Source organism: Lytechinus variegatus, chromosome 11 (assembly GCF_018143015.1).
Source record: "Lytechinus variegatus isolate NC3 chromosome 11, Lvar_3.0, whole genome shotgun sequence".
Lineage (NCBI taxonomy): Eukaryota > Metazoa > Echinodermata > Echinoidea > Temnopleuroida > Toxopneustidae > Lytechinus > Lytechinus variegatus.
The window spans coordinates 32794513-32808317 of NC_054750.1; the positions used below are offsets into that span (position 1 = coordinate 32794513).

The 13805-nt window shown below is 34.5% G+C and overlaps 1 protein-coding gene across 2 annotated transcripts in view; it reads left to right on the top strand.

Annotated features, from left to right (window-relative positions):
• Positions 1-13805, top strand: part of LOC121424589 (oxysterol-binding protein-related protein 9-like) — a 50997-nt gene that overhangs the window by 8749 nt on the left and 28443 nt on the right. Inside the window, exons 1-3 of one of the 2 annotated variants that reach the window (XM_041620332.1) lie at positions 7762-7894; positions 11367-11445; positions 12865-12941. In XM_041620332.1, the coding sequence (XP_041476266.1) occupies positions 7865-7894; positions 11367-11445; positions 12865-12941 (186 nt within the window). In that variant the 5' untranslated portion in view covers positions 7762-7864. Of the gene's footprint in view, positions 1-7761; positions 7895-11366; positions 11446-12864; positions 12942-13805 lie in introns of those variants that run through there. The other variant, XM_041620331.1, reaches the window with a different exon arrangement.

Consider the following 13805-nt stretch of genomic DNA (forward strand, 5'->3'; position numbering starts at 1 on the left):
AGCCCCCAAAGTCTGCATCGCCCCATGTGGAAAAAATTATAGCCCCTAAAAAAGAAAAATTATTTCCTTCCCTTTAATTAGATGATAGAAATATGAGTTTTACTGTGGAATGTACATGTACATGAAGAATGATATTTTATCACTTTATTGGAATCCCAATTATTAAAAAGTTTACAAAATGCATAAACATACATAACATGAATTATATATACATGTAGATGGGTTTTGCAAAATATTTAACGTAATCCAGTATATGGCCACGATCATGGCATATACACAAGCTATTTCTGCATGGTAGCTTGTGTATAAAACCTCATGGGGTGATGTATGATAGATACGTTGAAGAAAATTCTACATTACAATAAATCAATCAATAAATAAATATTTGCTTTTTGTGTTGTACAACACCTCTAAATTTTATAGAGAAAATATAAAAGAAATATTGAGTTTGCTCTGCAATAATTTATGAAAAAGGAGCAAAAAATATTGAAAGCGAAAATCAAAATCCCACAAGCGCGCAGGATCTAGGGCAGCTGCAGTGCACAGCTATCCAGCAGGCCACATGCGTATTGCACCTTAATTTTTTTTACTGAGCGCAATGAATTGAATTGTATTGTGATGTCACCTCCTATACCCTTTTTAGACAGGCTAAAATTTCCTTAACCCCGTACTATTGGTGGGGCTAAATGGCCCCACCTATAGTACGGGGTTAAGCTTAGCCCACTTTCGTTTTACACAGCGTTTTTGCAAAGTGGGCTAACCCCACCTATAGTACGGGATTATTTGGCCCTGCTAAAAAGCAGGGTTATCCCACCAATTGCGGTGCTAAGAGCAATAGTACGGGGTTAAGATCGCATGTGTAAAACGAAAGTGGGCTAAGCTTAACCCCGTACTATAGGTGGGGCTAAATGGCAATTTGGCCCCACCTATAGTATGGGGTTAAGGAAATTGTAGGGTGTGTAAAAAGTGTACGAGTGAAGCACTTGTACTACGAATGATCTACGAAAACCACTAGTCCGGGGTTAGCGAGTTTCGTGTGTAAAAAGCAAGCATTCCTTACCCGGGGTTAGCAATAACAATTTGGCATGTGTGAAAAGGAAAAAAAATAGTACGGGGTTAAGGATAGTACGGGGTTAGCGATAGTCCGGGGTTAAGAAAATCCTTTGTAAAAAGGGCACTAAAGTCATGCAACGTAACATTTTGTAGTTCAGGTATTAAGTTCAGATATAGTTTGATACAATTTCAAGTCAGAAGTGTTCCCATCTTAAATAACACATGCTGATTGTCGTTCAATGTACAATATCATTCGTATACATGAATTTCTCTTGTGTGTTTATATTTCAACTTGGCTTGCGGGCTCGTTGAAATATAAATGCACGTGAGAAATATAAAATCTAGAGACTCATATTACGGTACATGTATATATTGAAGTCTTTAGCATGAACTTTAAAGGACAAGTCCACCCCAACAAAAACTTGATTTGAATAAAAGAGAAAAATTCAACAAGCATAACACTGAAAATTTCATCAAAATCGGATGTAAAATAAGAAAGTTATGACATTTCAAAATTTCGCTTCATTTCACAAAAACAGTCATATGAACGAGCCAGCTACATCCAAATGAGAGAGTCGATGATGTCATTCACTCACTATTTCTTTTGTTTTTTATTGTTTGAAATATGAAATATTTTTATTTTCTCGTCATTGTCATGTGAAATGAAGTTTCATTCCTCCCTGAACACGTGGAATTCCATTATTTTAACATTTTGTGCTTCAGGCAAGGAGGTCCTTATTGTCAAATTCGTAAAAATTGAAATATTGTATAATTCAAACAATAAAAAACAAAAGAAATAGTGAGTGAGTGACATCATCAACTCTCTCATTTGGATGTAACTGGCTCGTTCATATAACTATTTTTTTAAAAATAAGCGAAACTTTGAAATGTCATAACTTTCTTATTTTACATCCGATTTTGATGAAATCTTCAGCATTGTGCTTGTCTGATTTTTCTCTTTTGATTAAAATCAACATTTTTCTGAGGTGGACTTGACCTTTAAATATGTGTAATGTTGTGCAAAATTTTTGAATTATTAAATGAAATAATGAATCAAACTTTCATTTGACAAAGTAAGAGATAATAGTAGATGAAGTGGAAGTTATACAAACTGTGCATAATAAACTAAATAACACTTAGACCAATTGAGTATTAAGTGATGGTTGGACCAAATAATAATTAAAGGACCAGTCCACCACAGCAATAAGTTGATTTGAATTTAAAAAGAGAAAAATACAACATGCATAGCTCTGAAAATTTCATCAAAATCGGATATAAGATAAGAAGAAAGTTATGACAGTTTTAAATTCTGCCTATTTTCACAAAACAGTTTATGCACATCCTGGTCTGTATGCAAATAAATGGACCAATGATGTCACTCACTCACTATTTCTTTTGTATTTCAATATGAAATATCACATTCTAATTTTCTCCTTATTGTCCTGTGAAACAAAGTTCTAGTTTTATTCCTCCCTAAACCAATGGAATTACCACTGTTTTAACATAAATTTTATGATTCAATGAAGTTGATCTAGATTGTCAAATGTGTAAAAATTTAAATAATGTATATAATTCAAACAATAAAACAGAGTGAGGGACATTGTTGACTCTTATTTGGATATCACTGAGTTGTGAATATATAACTGTTTTGTGAAAAATAAGTGAAACTTAATAATGTCATAGCTTTCTTAGTTCGTACATGTACTTTACATTCGAATTTGATGAAATTTTCAGTGTTATGCTTGTTTGATTTTTCTCTATTAATTCAAATCAACATTTTTCAAGGGTGGACTTGAACTTTAAAAAGCCAAATTTAGAAGAGATCCGAGAGTTATAGACCATTTGCTAGTAGACGAAGTGGACAGAAATTTACTCGTTAATCACAAGGGAAACGAATGCATAAAGGGGAAGTTCACCCTGAAAAAAAGTTTATTGTAAAAATAGCAGAAGAAATAATAAAAAATATTGACAAAGGTTTGAGAAAAATTCATCAAATGATTAAAAAGTTATTAGAATTTCAATTATTTGATTTGTGACGTCATATGCGAGCAGCATTCCTACATAGCGAATGGTAAAAAATCAATGAAATGTCGTTTTCTCAGAAAATTAAAAATGGTTTTCACTGTACCTATTGTATATCAATAGACAAATCATTTCACACCCAATCATGAATAGAAAACATAATTAAGTCATCAGGAACCATGAAAAATTTGAAATTCATGCATTTTATATTACATAACACATGAAGCAGCTGCTCGTTTATGACGTCACAAATCCAAAACTTTGAACTCCAATAACTTTCTTATTCTTCAACGGATTTTCCTCAAACCTTCACCAATAATTTTTACTATTTTTCTGCTATTTTTACAATAAAGTTTTCTTCAGGGTGAACTTCCCCTTTAACAATAACTCAAGTACATGTACTCGACTATCCCCACAAAGTAATAGCAATCTGTTTTTTACACAAGAATGCAGAAATTATTGCAGCCTTCAATGCAGTGTATGAGCCCTGCAAATACTGGAATACATTATGTATCTGCACAGTTGCCACAAAGTAAGTGCCAAAAATGGAGAATCAAAATTTCTTTTTTAAAAGCCATTGTTAGAAATTCATTTGAAGAATTCTACTATTCATCTACCATCAAATGGAATATGTCTGTAAAAATAGTCATGTAATATGACTTTAAGCTCAAGTCTACCCCAACAAGTTGTTTGAATGTAGATAAATCAAGATTGGATGATAAAAGAGAAGGGATAGCCTGTTAAACTAAAGTTTCTCTAATACATGTATCTCCTCATCCTAGAGACTGTTTCACAATTCATAAATACATTTTACAGTCCTTTATGTTTATAATTTTGTGGACAAGTCCACCCCTCATAAAAGTTGATTTGAATCAATAGAGAAAAATCAAACAAGCATAACACTGACGATTTCATCAAAATCGGATGTAAAATAAGATGACATTTTAAAGTTTCGCTTAATTTCACAAAACAGTTATATATATATACATCATGGTCGATATGCAAATGAGGGGACTGATGACGTCATCCACTCACTATTTATTTTGTATTTCATTATGAAATATGGAATACATGTATTTCAATTTATACAGATCTGACATTAAGGACCAACTTGATCGAACCATAAAATTTTGAAACAATGGAAATGCCACATGTTCAGGAGGAATAAAACTTCGTTTCACAGAACAATGAGGAGAAAAAAAGTATTCAATATTCAAATGAGTGAGTTAATGGTGTCATGCACACCATATTTCTGTTCTGTACAACTTTCCAGATATTTTGTCAACAGAATTTCATATTTTTGCCATTGTCTCTCAAGGTACAGCTTGCATCCTTTAATAGCTGACCTATGAAAGGTACAAGGCATAATGTAATAGCGCAAGGGAAAAGAAGTACAGGTATGCGCATATTAAAGTCTTCCTGAGTTTTTGATACAGTAAAACTACTGAATTTGATTTTTTAAATTAATTTTTGATGATTTGGTGAAATTAAGTGAAACTTTAAAATGTCATAACTTTCTTATTTTACAAATACATCCGATGGTAATACCACATGTTCAGGGAGGAATAAAATTACACTTTCTTTCCCCTGACATTGAGGAGAAAATTACGATACTTCATATTTCATAAAATAAAATACAAAAGAAATAGCGAGTAGGTGATGTCATTGGTCCCCTCATTTGCATACTGACCAGGAGGTGCATTTAACTGTTCTGTGGAATTAAGCGAAACTTAGAAATGCCATTACTTTCTTATTTTACATTTGATTTTGATGAAATTTTCAGTGTTATGCTTGTTTGATATTTCTCTTTTTATTCAAATCAACTTTTTGATGGGGTGGACTTGTCCTTTAAATGCATGTCTGATTTTCTCCAATCATTCAATTCAGCTCTTTCTTTTGTTGGGATGGACTTGACATTTAAAAGCTGTCAGTGAATCCCCTTGTATAATGCCTCGATTTCCAGATTATTATAGAGTACTGAATCTGTTTACACACTTAAAATGAAGTACCGTTGAATTTACAATTTAGCATCTCTCCTCGAAAAAAGAGAGAGAATTGTAAATTAATGACAAAGGGAGATCGTATGCCTGGCTGAATTCACCATTATTAACAATGTCTGAGGATGTTTTTATTGGCATTAAGAATTTCCCAAATTATTATGTTTTTTCGATTATGCGTACTTTTTGTTCCATTGAGCAGTTTCTAGTATTGTCAGGAGTCCGTCAGGTGGAGTAAATCAGTTATATAATGTGGTTAACCTGAGGGACAGCTTGTCGCAGTGGTGTATGGATGTTTTTTACTTGAGTCTACTGTGCAGTGGAAGAGAGACTTCAGCAAATTCAGCAGTGTCTTCGCCTATATATCTTGGATTACATTTGGTACCTGCTTTTGTATTTTTGGTACTTGGTACTGTGGTTGTTTCCATGTATAAACTTCATGTTTTGTATGAGTCTACTGTGTGGTGAAAGAGAATCTTCAGCAAATCAAGCAGCGTCTTCACCTCGATTTTGATGACTACTGGTTCTTGCTTTATAATATGAGGAACTTTTTTATTGTGGTTCTTGATGCTCTTAGGTGTACACATGCACAGGAGTCTCCTGTGTGGTGAAAAATAGACCTCAGCAAGTTCAGCAACTGTGTCTTTGCCTAGATTCTGATGAATACTGGGCGTAGATCTGTAAATGCATATCCTGTTATGGTTTTTGATACTCCGTGGTGTACAGTTCAGAAGTGAATTTGCCTACTTGTAGATTTTGATGACTACCAGCATCTGCTTTTCCTTTTGCAGCTCCATAAAACGAATCTGGATTGATCTATTTATAAAGCAAGTTGTCATGAAGGGGTGCCATGGTTAAATTGCTATTTCAAAAATTAAAAGAAGTGTATTACAGAAAAACCTTGGGATGACAGGACAGGATATCCGGATGGATACTGCAAAGTTCAAGTAATTAATTGGGAATTCACCCTTCTCATTTTTTCAGTGGTATCTCTCTGACATTTTGTTGGTTAGGTAGGACTGGAATAAGAATTGCACTCTTTTTTTCTAGTTGCATGTACATGTACCAGCAAGATATAGAGTGTAGTGAAGCTTTCAAAGGCTTCTCTTGACTACATGTATGAAAGCCAGGTCTGATTTGATAATGGTGATGTAATGATTAATGGACAGTCTAGTGTTAACTGCTTCTGGGATGTAAATGTACATGTGCGGTGACATTGTTTCATGGGAATGAAGCAAGGGATGTTTCATCTTGTTACTGATTTTTCACTAACAAATGTTATAAGCTACTGAAATCTTTGCATCTGATTGGTTAAAAGAACTTTTGCAGTTGAAATCTACAAGGAGGCACTTCATGAAATGCTCCCTGTACATATGTAAGTCAGGACATGGACATTTTACGCTCTTTTTCACAATGGACTGGCTCGGAGAATTGTTTTATTTTTTTCTGGAATAATTTGGTGGATTTGATTCTCAATGTAGTGTACCTTGGTTCATTATTAAGAGAGATGTCGAAATAAATGAATTTGCAATTTGAAGTTGAAGCTCCTGAGAGTTCCGTCCTTCGTACTGCAAATACTGTGGAAACAATGTCTTTGGTATTAAGGTCATTCATGTCTAGGGCACCAACCCTTCAACTTTGCTTCGGTTAATGTGAGATCATGATCTGCAAATGTGTGATTTCACATTTTCTTTTTGAGATCTATATTAATAATTTGAGTTGTTTGTCTGGGCTATGATGCTAATATTTCTTATTGCCCTTGTTTATGTGTTTCCATGTATCCCTCTAATTTTTGTACAGTTGACGATTTGGATTTGGCTGACTTCTGCCCTTTGCCTTCAGTTCTATTATAACTTGAGCATATACCTGTAGTTCAGTGATTTCATATTTGCATACATGTATTGTTCTTTGAGTGCAGAGTTAGAATAGTAAACATTAACATTGAATGTCAGGCTGTAAAATAACCTGAGTATAATTATGAAGGATTAGTTGTAGTTTGTCTTTTCAGTTGGAATACATAGACTACAGGAAGTCTAACTGATTTGTTCACTAGGTGGTTTCAGACCGCCTCGAAGTTCATCAGTTCCAGGTATTCTCTGATCGGGAAATTTACCCCGATCAGAAAATACCAGGTATTTTGGTAATGTGAAAGCAAACTACGCGTAATATCCCCGAAAGAAAATACCCGCTAAATAGTAGGTACTTGGCGAAATTACAAGAACTTTCGCGGGGATTTTTCCAAGGTCGCAGGTATTTTGGCGATGTGAAAGCAAATTACGGGAACTTTTAGCCCAGCGTGTCGTTGGGTGCGGCGCCGTGGGTGGCTGCTGGGCTAGTGATTTTGAATCTCGCGCATTGCCTGCTTATCAGACCATGCTCGTAACTTCAGGAACTTATTCCGAAAGGGTATGTTTCAGGGCGGTGTGAATGCAGGAATAATTAATGGGTATTTTTCAGCCTAAAAAAGTTCTCGTAATTTAACGGGGATTCTTGTGATCGAGGCGGTTTGAAACCACCTACTGTCAGTATATTTGCACATGTCAGTGATCTTTAATAGGATGTATTGAGCAGTATCCCTGAAATAGAAGAATTGTTCAAGGTTTAAGACACTCGCACCACGGAACAGAATGACACAATGTTGAATTCATAATGTGCAAGGATTGGAAAGTTTGCGAATAAATAGAGTCGATGAAACACATACAGACTGATTCAAAGTTACTCTTTAAAGTTCCTTTAAAACCTCAGCGAGATGGAGATTTCATGAAAGGATCTATAAATGACATTGATTTGGTATGGATATGACATGGGTGCCAGATGTAATGGTAAGTGTACTGTATATGACTATACATGTATTTGTTTTAAAATACATAGATCTACATGTACATGTGCCATTCTTTTGAAATTCAGTACATGCTACATGTACATGTACTTGTCGCATGTAGGAGCCTTAGCTGTACATTCAATTCAGATGAGAGTAGGCTACTAATTCACTATGAAATTACTAGCATTGGCTTTATAGTAAAATACTTATACTCATATTCAGATCACTTCTGTTGTATTTTTTTTACCAAAAGAACTCAAACAAGATGTTAAACTTGGTGACAGAATTAAATGAAAAGAACATAAGATTTTTAACAGAACATGTTTCAGAGTAATCAAATTATCATAACCTCATTCCTCAGCCTGAAATTATAAACAGAGTCATTGGTATTTAATTTATACACTGTCGATGTCAGGTAACACTTAATGATATAGTTACATAAGATTACAGGTTACACTTCGTAATTCTGAAACACGTAAATTGCCTATAATAGGCATTTATATAGCGCCATCTATCTAGAAATATTCTATTGCGAGGCGCGTTGTTATTATTATTACCCCAGCTTTAGCACGAGCTGCCTTTCAGCGCTCATGCATTCAAGGAATTAATCCTGCCGGGTACCCATTCACCTCACCTGGGTCGAGTGCAGCACGGTGTGGATAAATTTCTTGCTGAAGGAAATTATGCCATGGCTGGGATTGGAACCCACGACCCTCTGTTTCAAAGTCAGAAGACTTATCCACTGGGCCACAATGCTCCAGACCTATATACCTCAATGTTCGTTAATCTGAAAATGTAAAAGGTTTCATTAATCCGAATATTTGTGGCGTTATTCCAATGGTTCGATAATGCGAAAACAAAATAAGGTTCAATGTTCCGAAGGTTCGTTATTCGAAAACAAAATGAGGTTCGTTGTTCCCAAGATTCGTTAATCCGAAAATGAAATAAGGTTCGTTGTTCTAAAGGTTCGTTAGTCCGAAAACGAAATAAGGTTTGTTAAAGCTCAAGTCCACCTCAGAAAAATGTTGATTTGAATCAATAGAGAAATATCAGACAAGCACAATGCTGAAAATTTCATCAAAATCGGATGTAAAATAAGAAAGTTATGACATTTCAAAGTTTAGCTTATTTTTAACAAAATAGTTATATGAACGAGCCAGTTACATCCAAATGAGAGAGTCGATGATGTCACTCAGTCACTATTTCTTTTGTTTTTTATTGTTTGAATTATACAATATTTCAATTTTTACGAATTTGATGATTAGGACCTCCTTGCCTGAAGCACAAAATGTTAAAATAATGGAATTCCACGTGTTCAGGGAGGAATAAAACTTCATTTCACATGACAATGACGAGAAAATCAAAATATTTCATATAATAAAATACAAAAGAAATAGTTAGTGAGTGATGTCATCAGTTCCCTCATTTGCATACCGACCGAGATGTGCATATAACTGTTTTGTGAAATGAAGCGAAAATTTAAAATGTCATAACTTTCTTATTTTACATCCGATTTTGATGAAATTTTCAGTGTTATGCTTGTTGAATTTTTCTCTTTTTATTCAAATCAAGTTTTTGTTGGGGTGGACTTGTCCTTTAAACATTTCGTTTTCGGACTTACGAACCTTCGGAATTACGAACCTCATTTCGTTTTTGGACTAATGAACCTTCGGAATTACGAACCTTTGGAAATACGAACCTTCGGAATAACTAACATTCAGAATATCCAAACCTTCGGAATAACAAAGCTTCGGAATTACAAATGTATGCGAAGATTACAAAAGTAGGTCTATTTGTGTTGCTGGGTGAATTCAGTTTAAAAGAAGGAGTGAAAGTAAAAATAACTAGGGCCTATGTTTGGTTGATCAGAATGAGTTAGGGTTGGGGTACATTAAATACATGTTGATAGCATTATAATCAGGGTGACCAGACGTCCCATATTTCCCGGGATGGTAGCTCGAGCTGCCTTTCAACGTTCAGTGCATTCAAGGAATTAATCCTGCTGGGTACCCATTCACTTCATCTGGGTTGAGTGCAGCACAGTGTGGATAAATTTTCTGCTGAAGGAAATTACGCCATGGCTGGGATTCAAACCCACGACCCTCTGTTTCAATGTTAGAAGACTTATCCACTGGGCCACAACACTCCACTGGGTCATAATCATTATCATTTGGTATAAGTGGGGTTTTCTCCTTTTGGTGAAAAACCCTTCTTTGATTTTTATTTTTTTGTTGAAAATCAGTTTGGGCAGTATCAAGAATTTTTAAACAGTGGGTGTTGCATTCTGATAAGCATTTTGCAGTAACGCTTCTATGCATTTTGTGGCTTCTAAGCCGAATAATGCGCAGTTGTACTGGCACCAATAATGCCAAATAATGTGCATCATGGTTGACTGCATGTATGTAATGTAAATAAATTTTTGTTAACTACTGGCCATGATTATTTTCAAACGTAGCTTGCAATTGGCTTGAATTTATGTAGCCAGGTGGGTGTTTCATAAAGCTGTTCGTAAGTGAATAGGGACTTTAAGAACAACTGGCAATCCTTTCTTGTGATAATCGGTATAATCATTGGCGATGGTTAAGTGTGTAAGAATGGTTCACCAGTCATTCTGAAAATTGCTCTGAATTTTAATACGAACAGCTTTATAAAATACCCACCCGTATTTATTAATATACATGTACCACAAAGTCATCAAAAATAATAAATTAGATAGACTTCATGAGCTCGTGTTAAAACAAACAGCATCACTCATTTCCAAAGTAATCGGAAATTAAAACAGAAAATACCCCTGAAGTAAACAGACTTCACGAGCCCACATTTAAAAAAAAAGACAAAAGCGTCACTTGTTTCCATGACAACAGGGCAAGGACAGACGGACGGTTGATTGGAAAACATCTCTATATCTTGAATGTCTTCATCACCACCCACCGATGCTAATTACAGAATAAAATGAGCATCATTGTATTAAATGTGATGGCTTATTGTTGAAAAGATTCTGGTTATATACAAAAAGCAAAAGAACCACAATTCAGGTAGGTGTGCATGAACAGTCTCAGGTGAAATCAATTTGCCTCTCAGTCTCACTGCCCAGATCATGAATTTTACTTGATATAATTTTGCAATCGTGATCACTGACAAAGGAATTTACTTTTTAAAGATTTCTGCCCAACTTTTGCAAAAGGAAGCAAGAGAGACAGCAGTCAAATATATGTTATTGTTGTTTCTGAAACACCATTTGTATGTTGCACGTTCCTGAAGGCAAAATATGGGGAAGAAATTATCGTTCTATGGAAAGATATTGAAGAAAATATGTTGTTAAATAGATGTAAATGACAAACACACATTGCTCATTTACAAAAAATGATACTTATGTAACTTGTTTCCTTTTGCCATGTACGGCAGATTTTGTGTTGTTGATTCTCTATGCATGTAATGAAGACTGTTTTTTTTTTCTTGCTCTTTAATAACAGGGTGCAATAATAGGTATAGATGACGAAGATGATTCTACCTTCACTGTAACAGTAGACCAGAAGACGTTCCATTTCCAGGGTAAGATGAATTTTCTCTATTGCTGATTTATATATTTATATGTTTTGCTTTTTATTGAACAAATGAAAATTTATGTATTCCTGATTTCAATATTTATATTGTTTTGCATCATTTTATCGAACCAATTTAAGTTGTTTTTTTGCTGACTTATTTATTCATTTTGTTTTGCTTCATTCTATTGGACAATAGTAATATTATATAGTAGATTTATAGGCCTATATTCTAAACTCGGGTTTAAATCAAACTCTGGTCAAAGAAACCTTGCAGTTTAGCTATGGGTAGCTTATCATAAAAAAACTAAAACAGTAGAAATTCAATTTAACAGCTATTTGGAGCTACATCCTTTCCTAACAAACTATTTGGGAATGATAACTAAAATGGTTTTCTTCGCCATTAAAGTTTAGAAAAATAATGCAACATATTTAGAAATGTACAAAGGTTGTTTTGAATAAAAAGAGAAAGATCCAACTAGCATAACACTGAGAATTTCATCAAAATCAAATGTAAAATAAGAAAGTAATGGCATTTCTAAGATTTGCTTAATTCCACAAAACAGTTGGGCAATTCCATAAAATATGTATACGTCCAAAACCCTACATGTATGTGTGGGACCTTCATGAAATTTTCTGTCTCTGATTTCTTGTTCTTTTGACAGTCTGTAATGCTCTCAAATGACCATGACTTGGTCAGTTTATGAAGTGAAGTAAAACTTATGGGGGTCGGACGTACAAAAAGGTTGATTATTTTATGGAATTACCCAGTATGCAAATGAGGGGACTGATGACATCACCCACTCACTATTTCTTTTGTATTTTATTTTATGAAATATGAAGTATTCTAATTTTCTCCTCATTGTCAGGTGAAACAAAGTGTAATTTTATTCCTCCCTGAACATGTGGCATTACCATTGTTTTAACATTTTATAGTTCATTAAAGTTGGTGTTAATATTAAAACGGTTACAATTGAAATATTGTATATAAATTCAAACAATAAACACAAAAGAAATAGTGAGTGATGAACATCATTGACTCCCGTATGTCACTGAGTTGTGCATACATGTACAACTGTTTTGTGAAAAATAAGAAAAAATTGAAATGTCATAACTTTCTTTTTTTACACCTGATTTTTTCACCATTATACTTGTTTGATTATATATATTTTTTTTTATATTGTTTCAAATCAATATTTTTCTGGGGTGGACAGTTTAAATATTAAAATTGTTCACTGATGGGATATTAGACCAAATGTACATTAGACCAAATGTGGATTAGACCAAGTGGCGATTCAACTCTCTGTCAACTTTCTGTGAAGTGAACTCTACTTCCAGCGAACCACACAGTGCATAGATGATGTGTAGATTGATTGATTGAATATTCACAAATCAACCATGATGCTGTGTTTCTTGCATTCTTCTCCAGCTCAAAGTGCAGAAGAGAGGGAGCAGTGGGTCACAGCATTAGAAGAAACCGTCTTGAGACACAAACAAGCTCCAAAGGTAAGATGGTAATCCTTATTTTTCAGGTTTTGGTTTAATAATCCTTTTAGATATTCAAGTTTTAAGAAGAAAAAGAAGTCATAGAAGGTTACACGGGCCTAATTACAACTCGCAGGCAAAAGATATTTATTCAAGTCAACCCATTCTCAATTTTTAAATTTGATATTGCTGATTGACAAAAAGGAATGAATATGACTGGCAATCTAACACTGATTCTAGGGAGGGTACCTACTGAACTTACTTTTTCCAAATTGGAAAGATATATCACCACTTTGGATTTTTTTTTTTACTGGTGGAAGAATTAGGGCCATTTTACTCTCTCAAGCAATTAATTTGATACTTTCAGGAGTAGTCTTCATAAATGCCGATTATTTTTTAAACTGAGCCGGTCGAGGTACCCTTTTCTGGTCAGGTATGGAATGTCAGATATATATCCTATCCATTGTAAACATTCAACCCTCGAATTTCCTCATTTTTTATGATTTTTTTTAAGTGCCACTTTTACACACGAGTCTATGGGAAATTATTTAGGCCTGTGATACCGAAAGAAGCAAGTGGAGGAGATTAGGAGGGTTGGTTGAGGATGGAGAATGCGATGAATTGGGCAAGTGGAGGGAGGGGTAGGGGTGATTGCTGCGAGTGTTTGGTGAATCCGGTCATCCCCCGTTCATGGGGACAAAACTGGACAAAACTTTGGTTTGATGATGAAGTTTTCAACTAAAGAACCTCAGGTCAATTTTCACTTAATGTTTAAAGCATGGATACTAATTTATTGGGATTGAAAATGCACGTAGGTATTAACCATAATGATTTTAAATTGTGTTTTGGCGATTATCAGAAATATATGTTGTGCTGAGAGTGGGA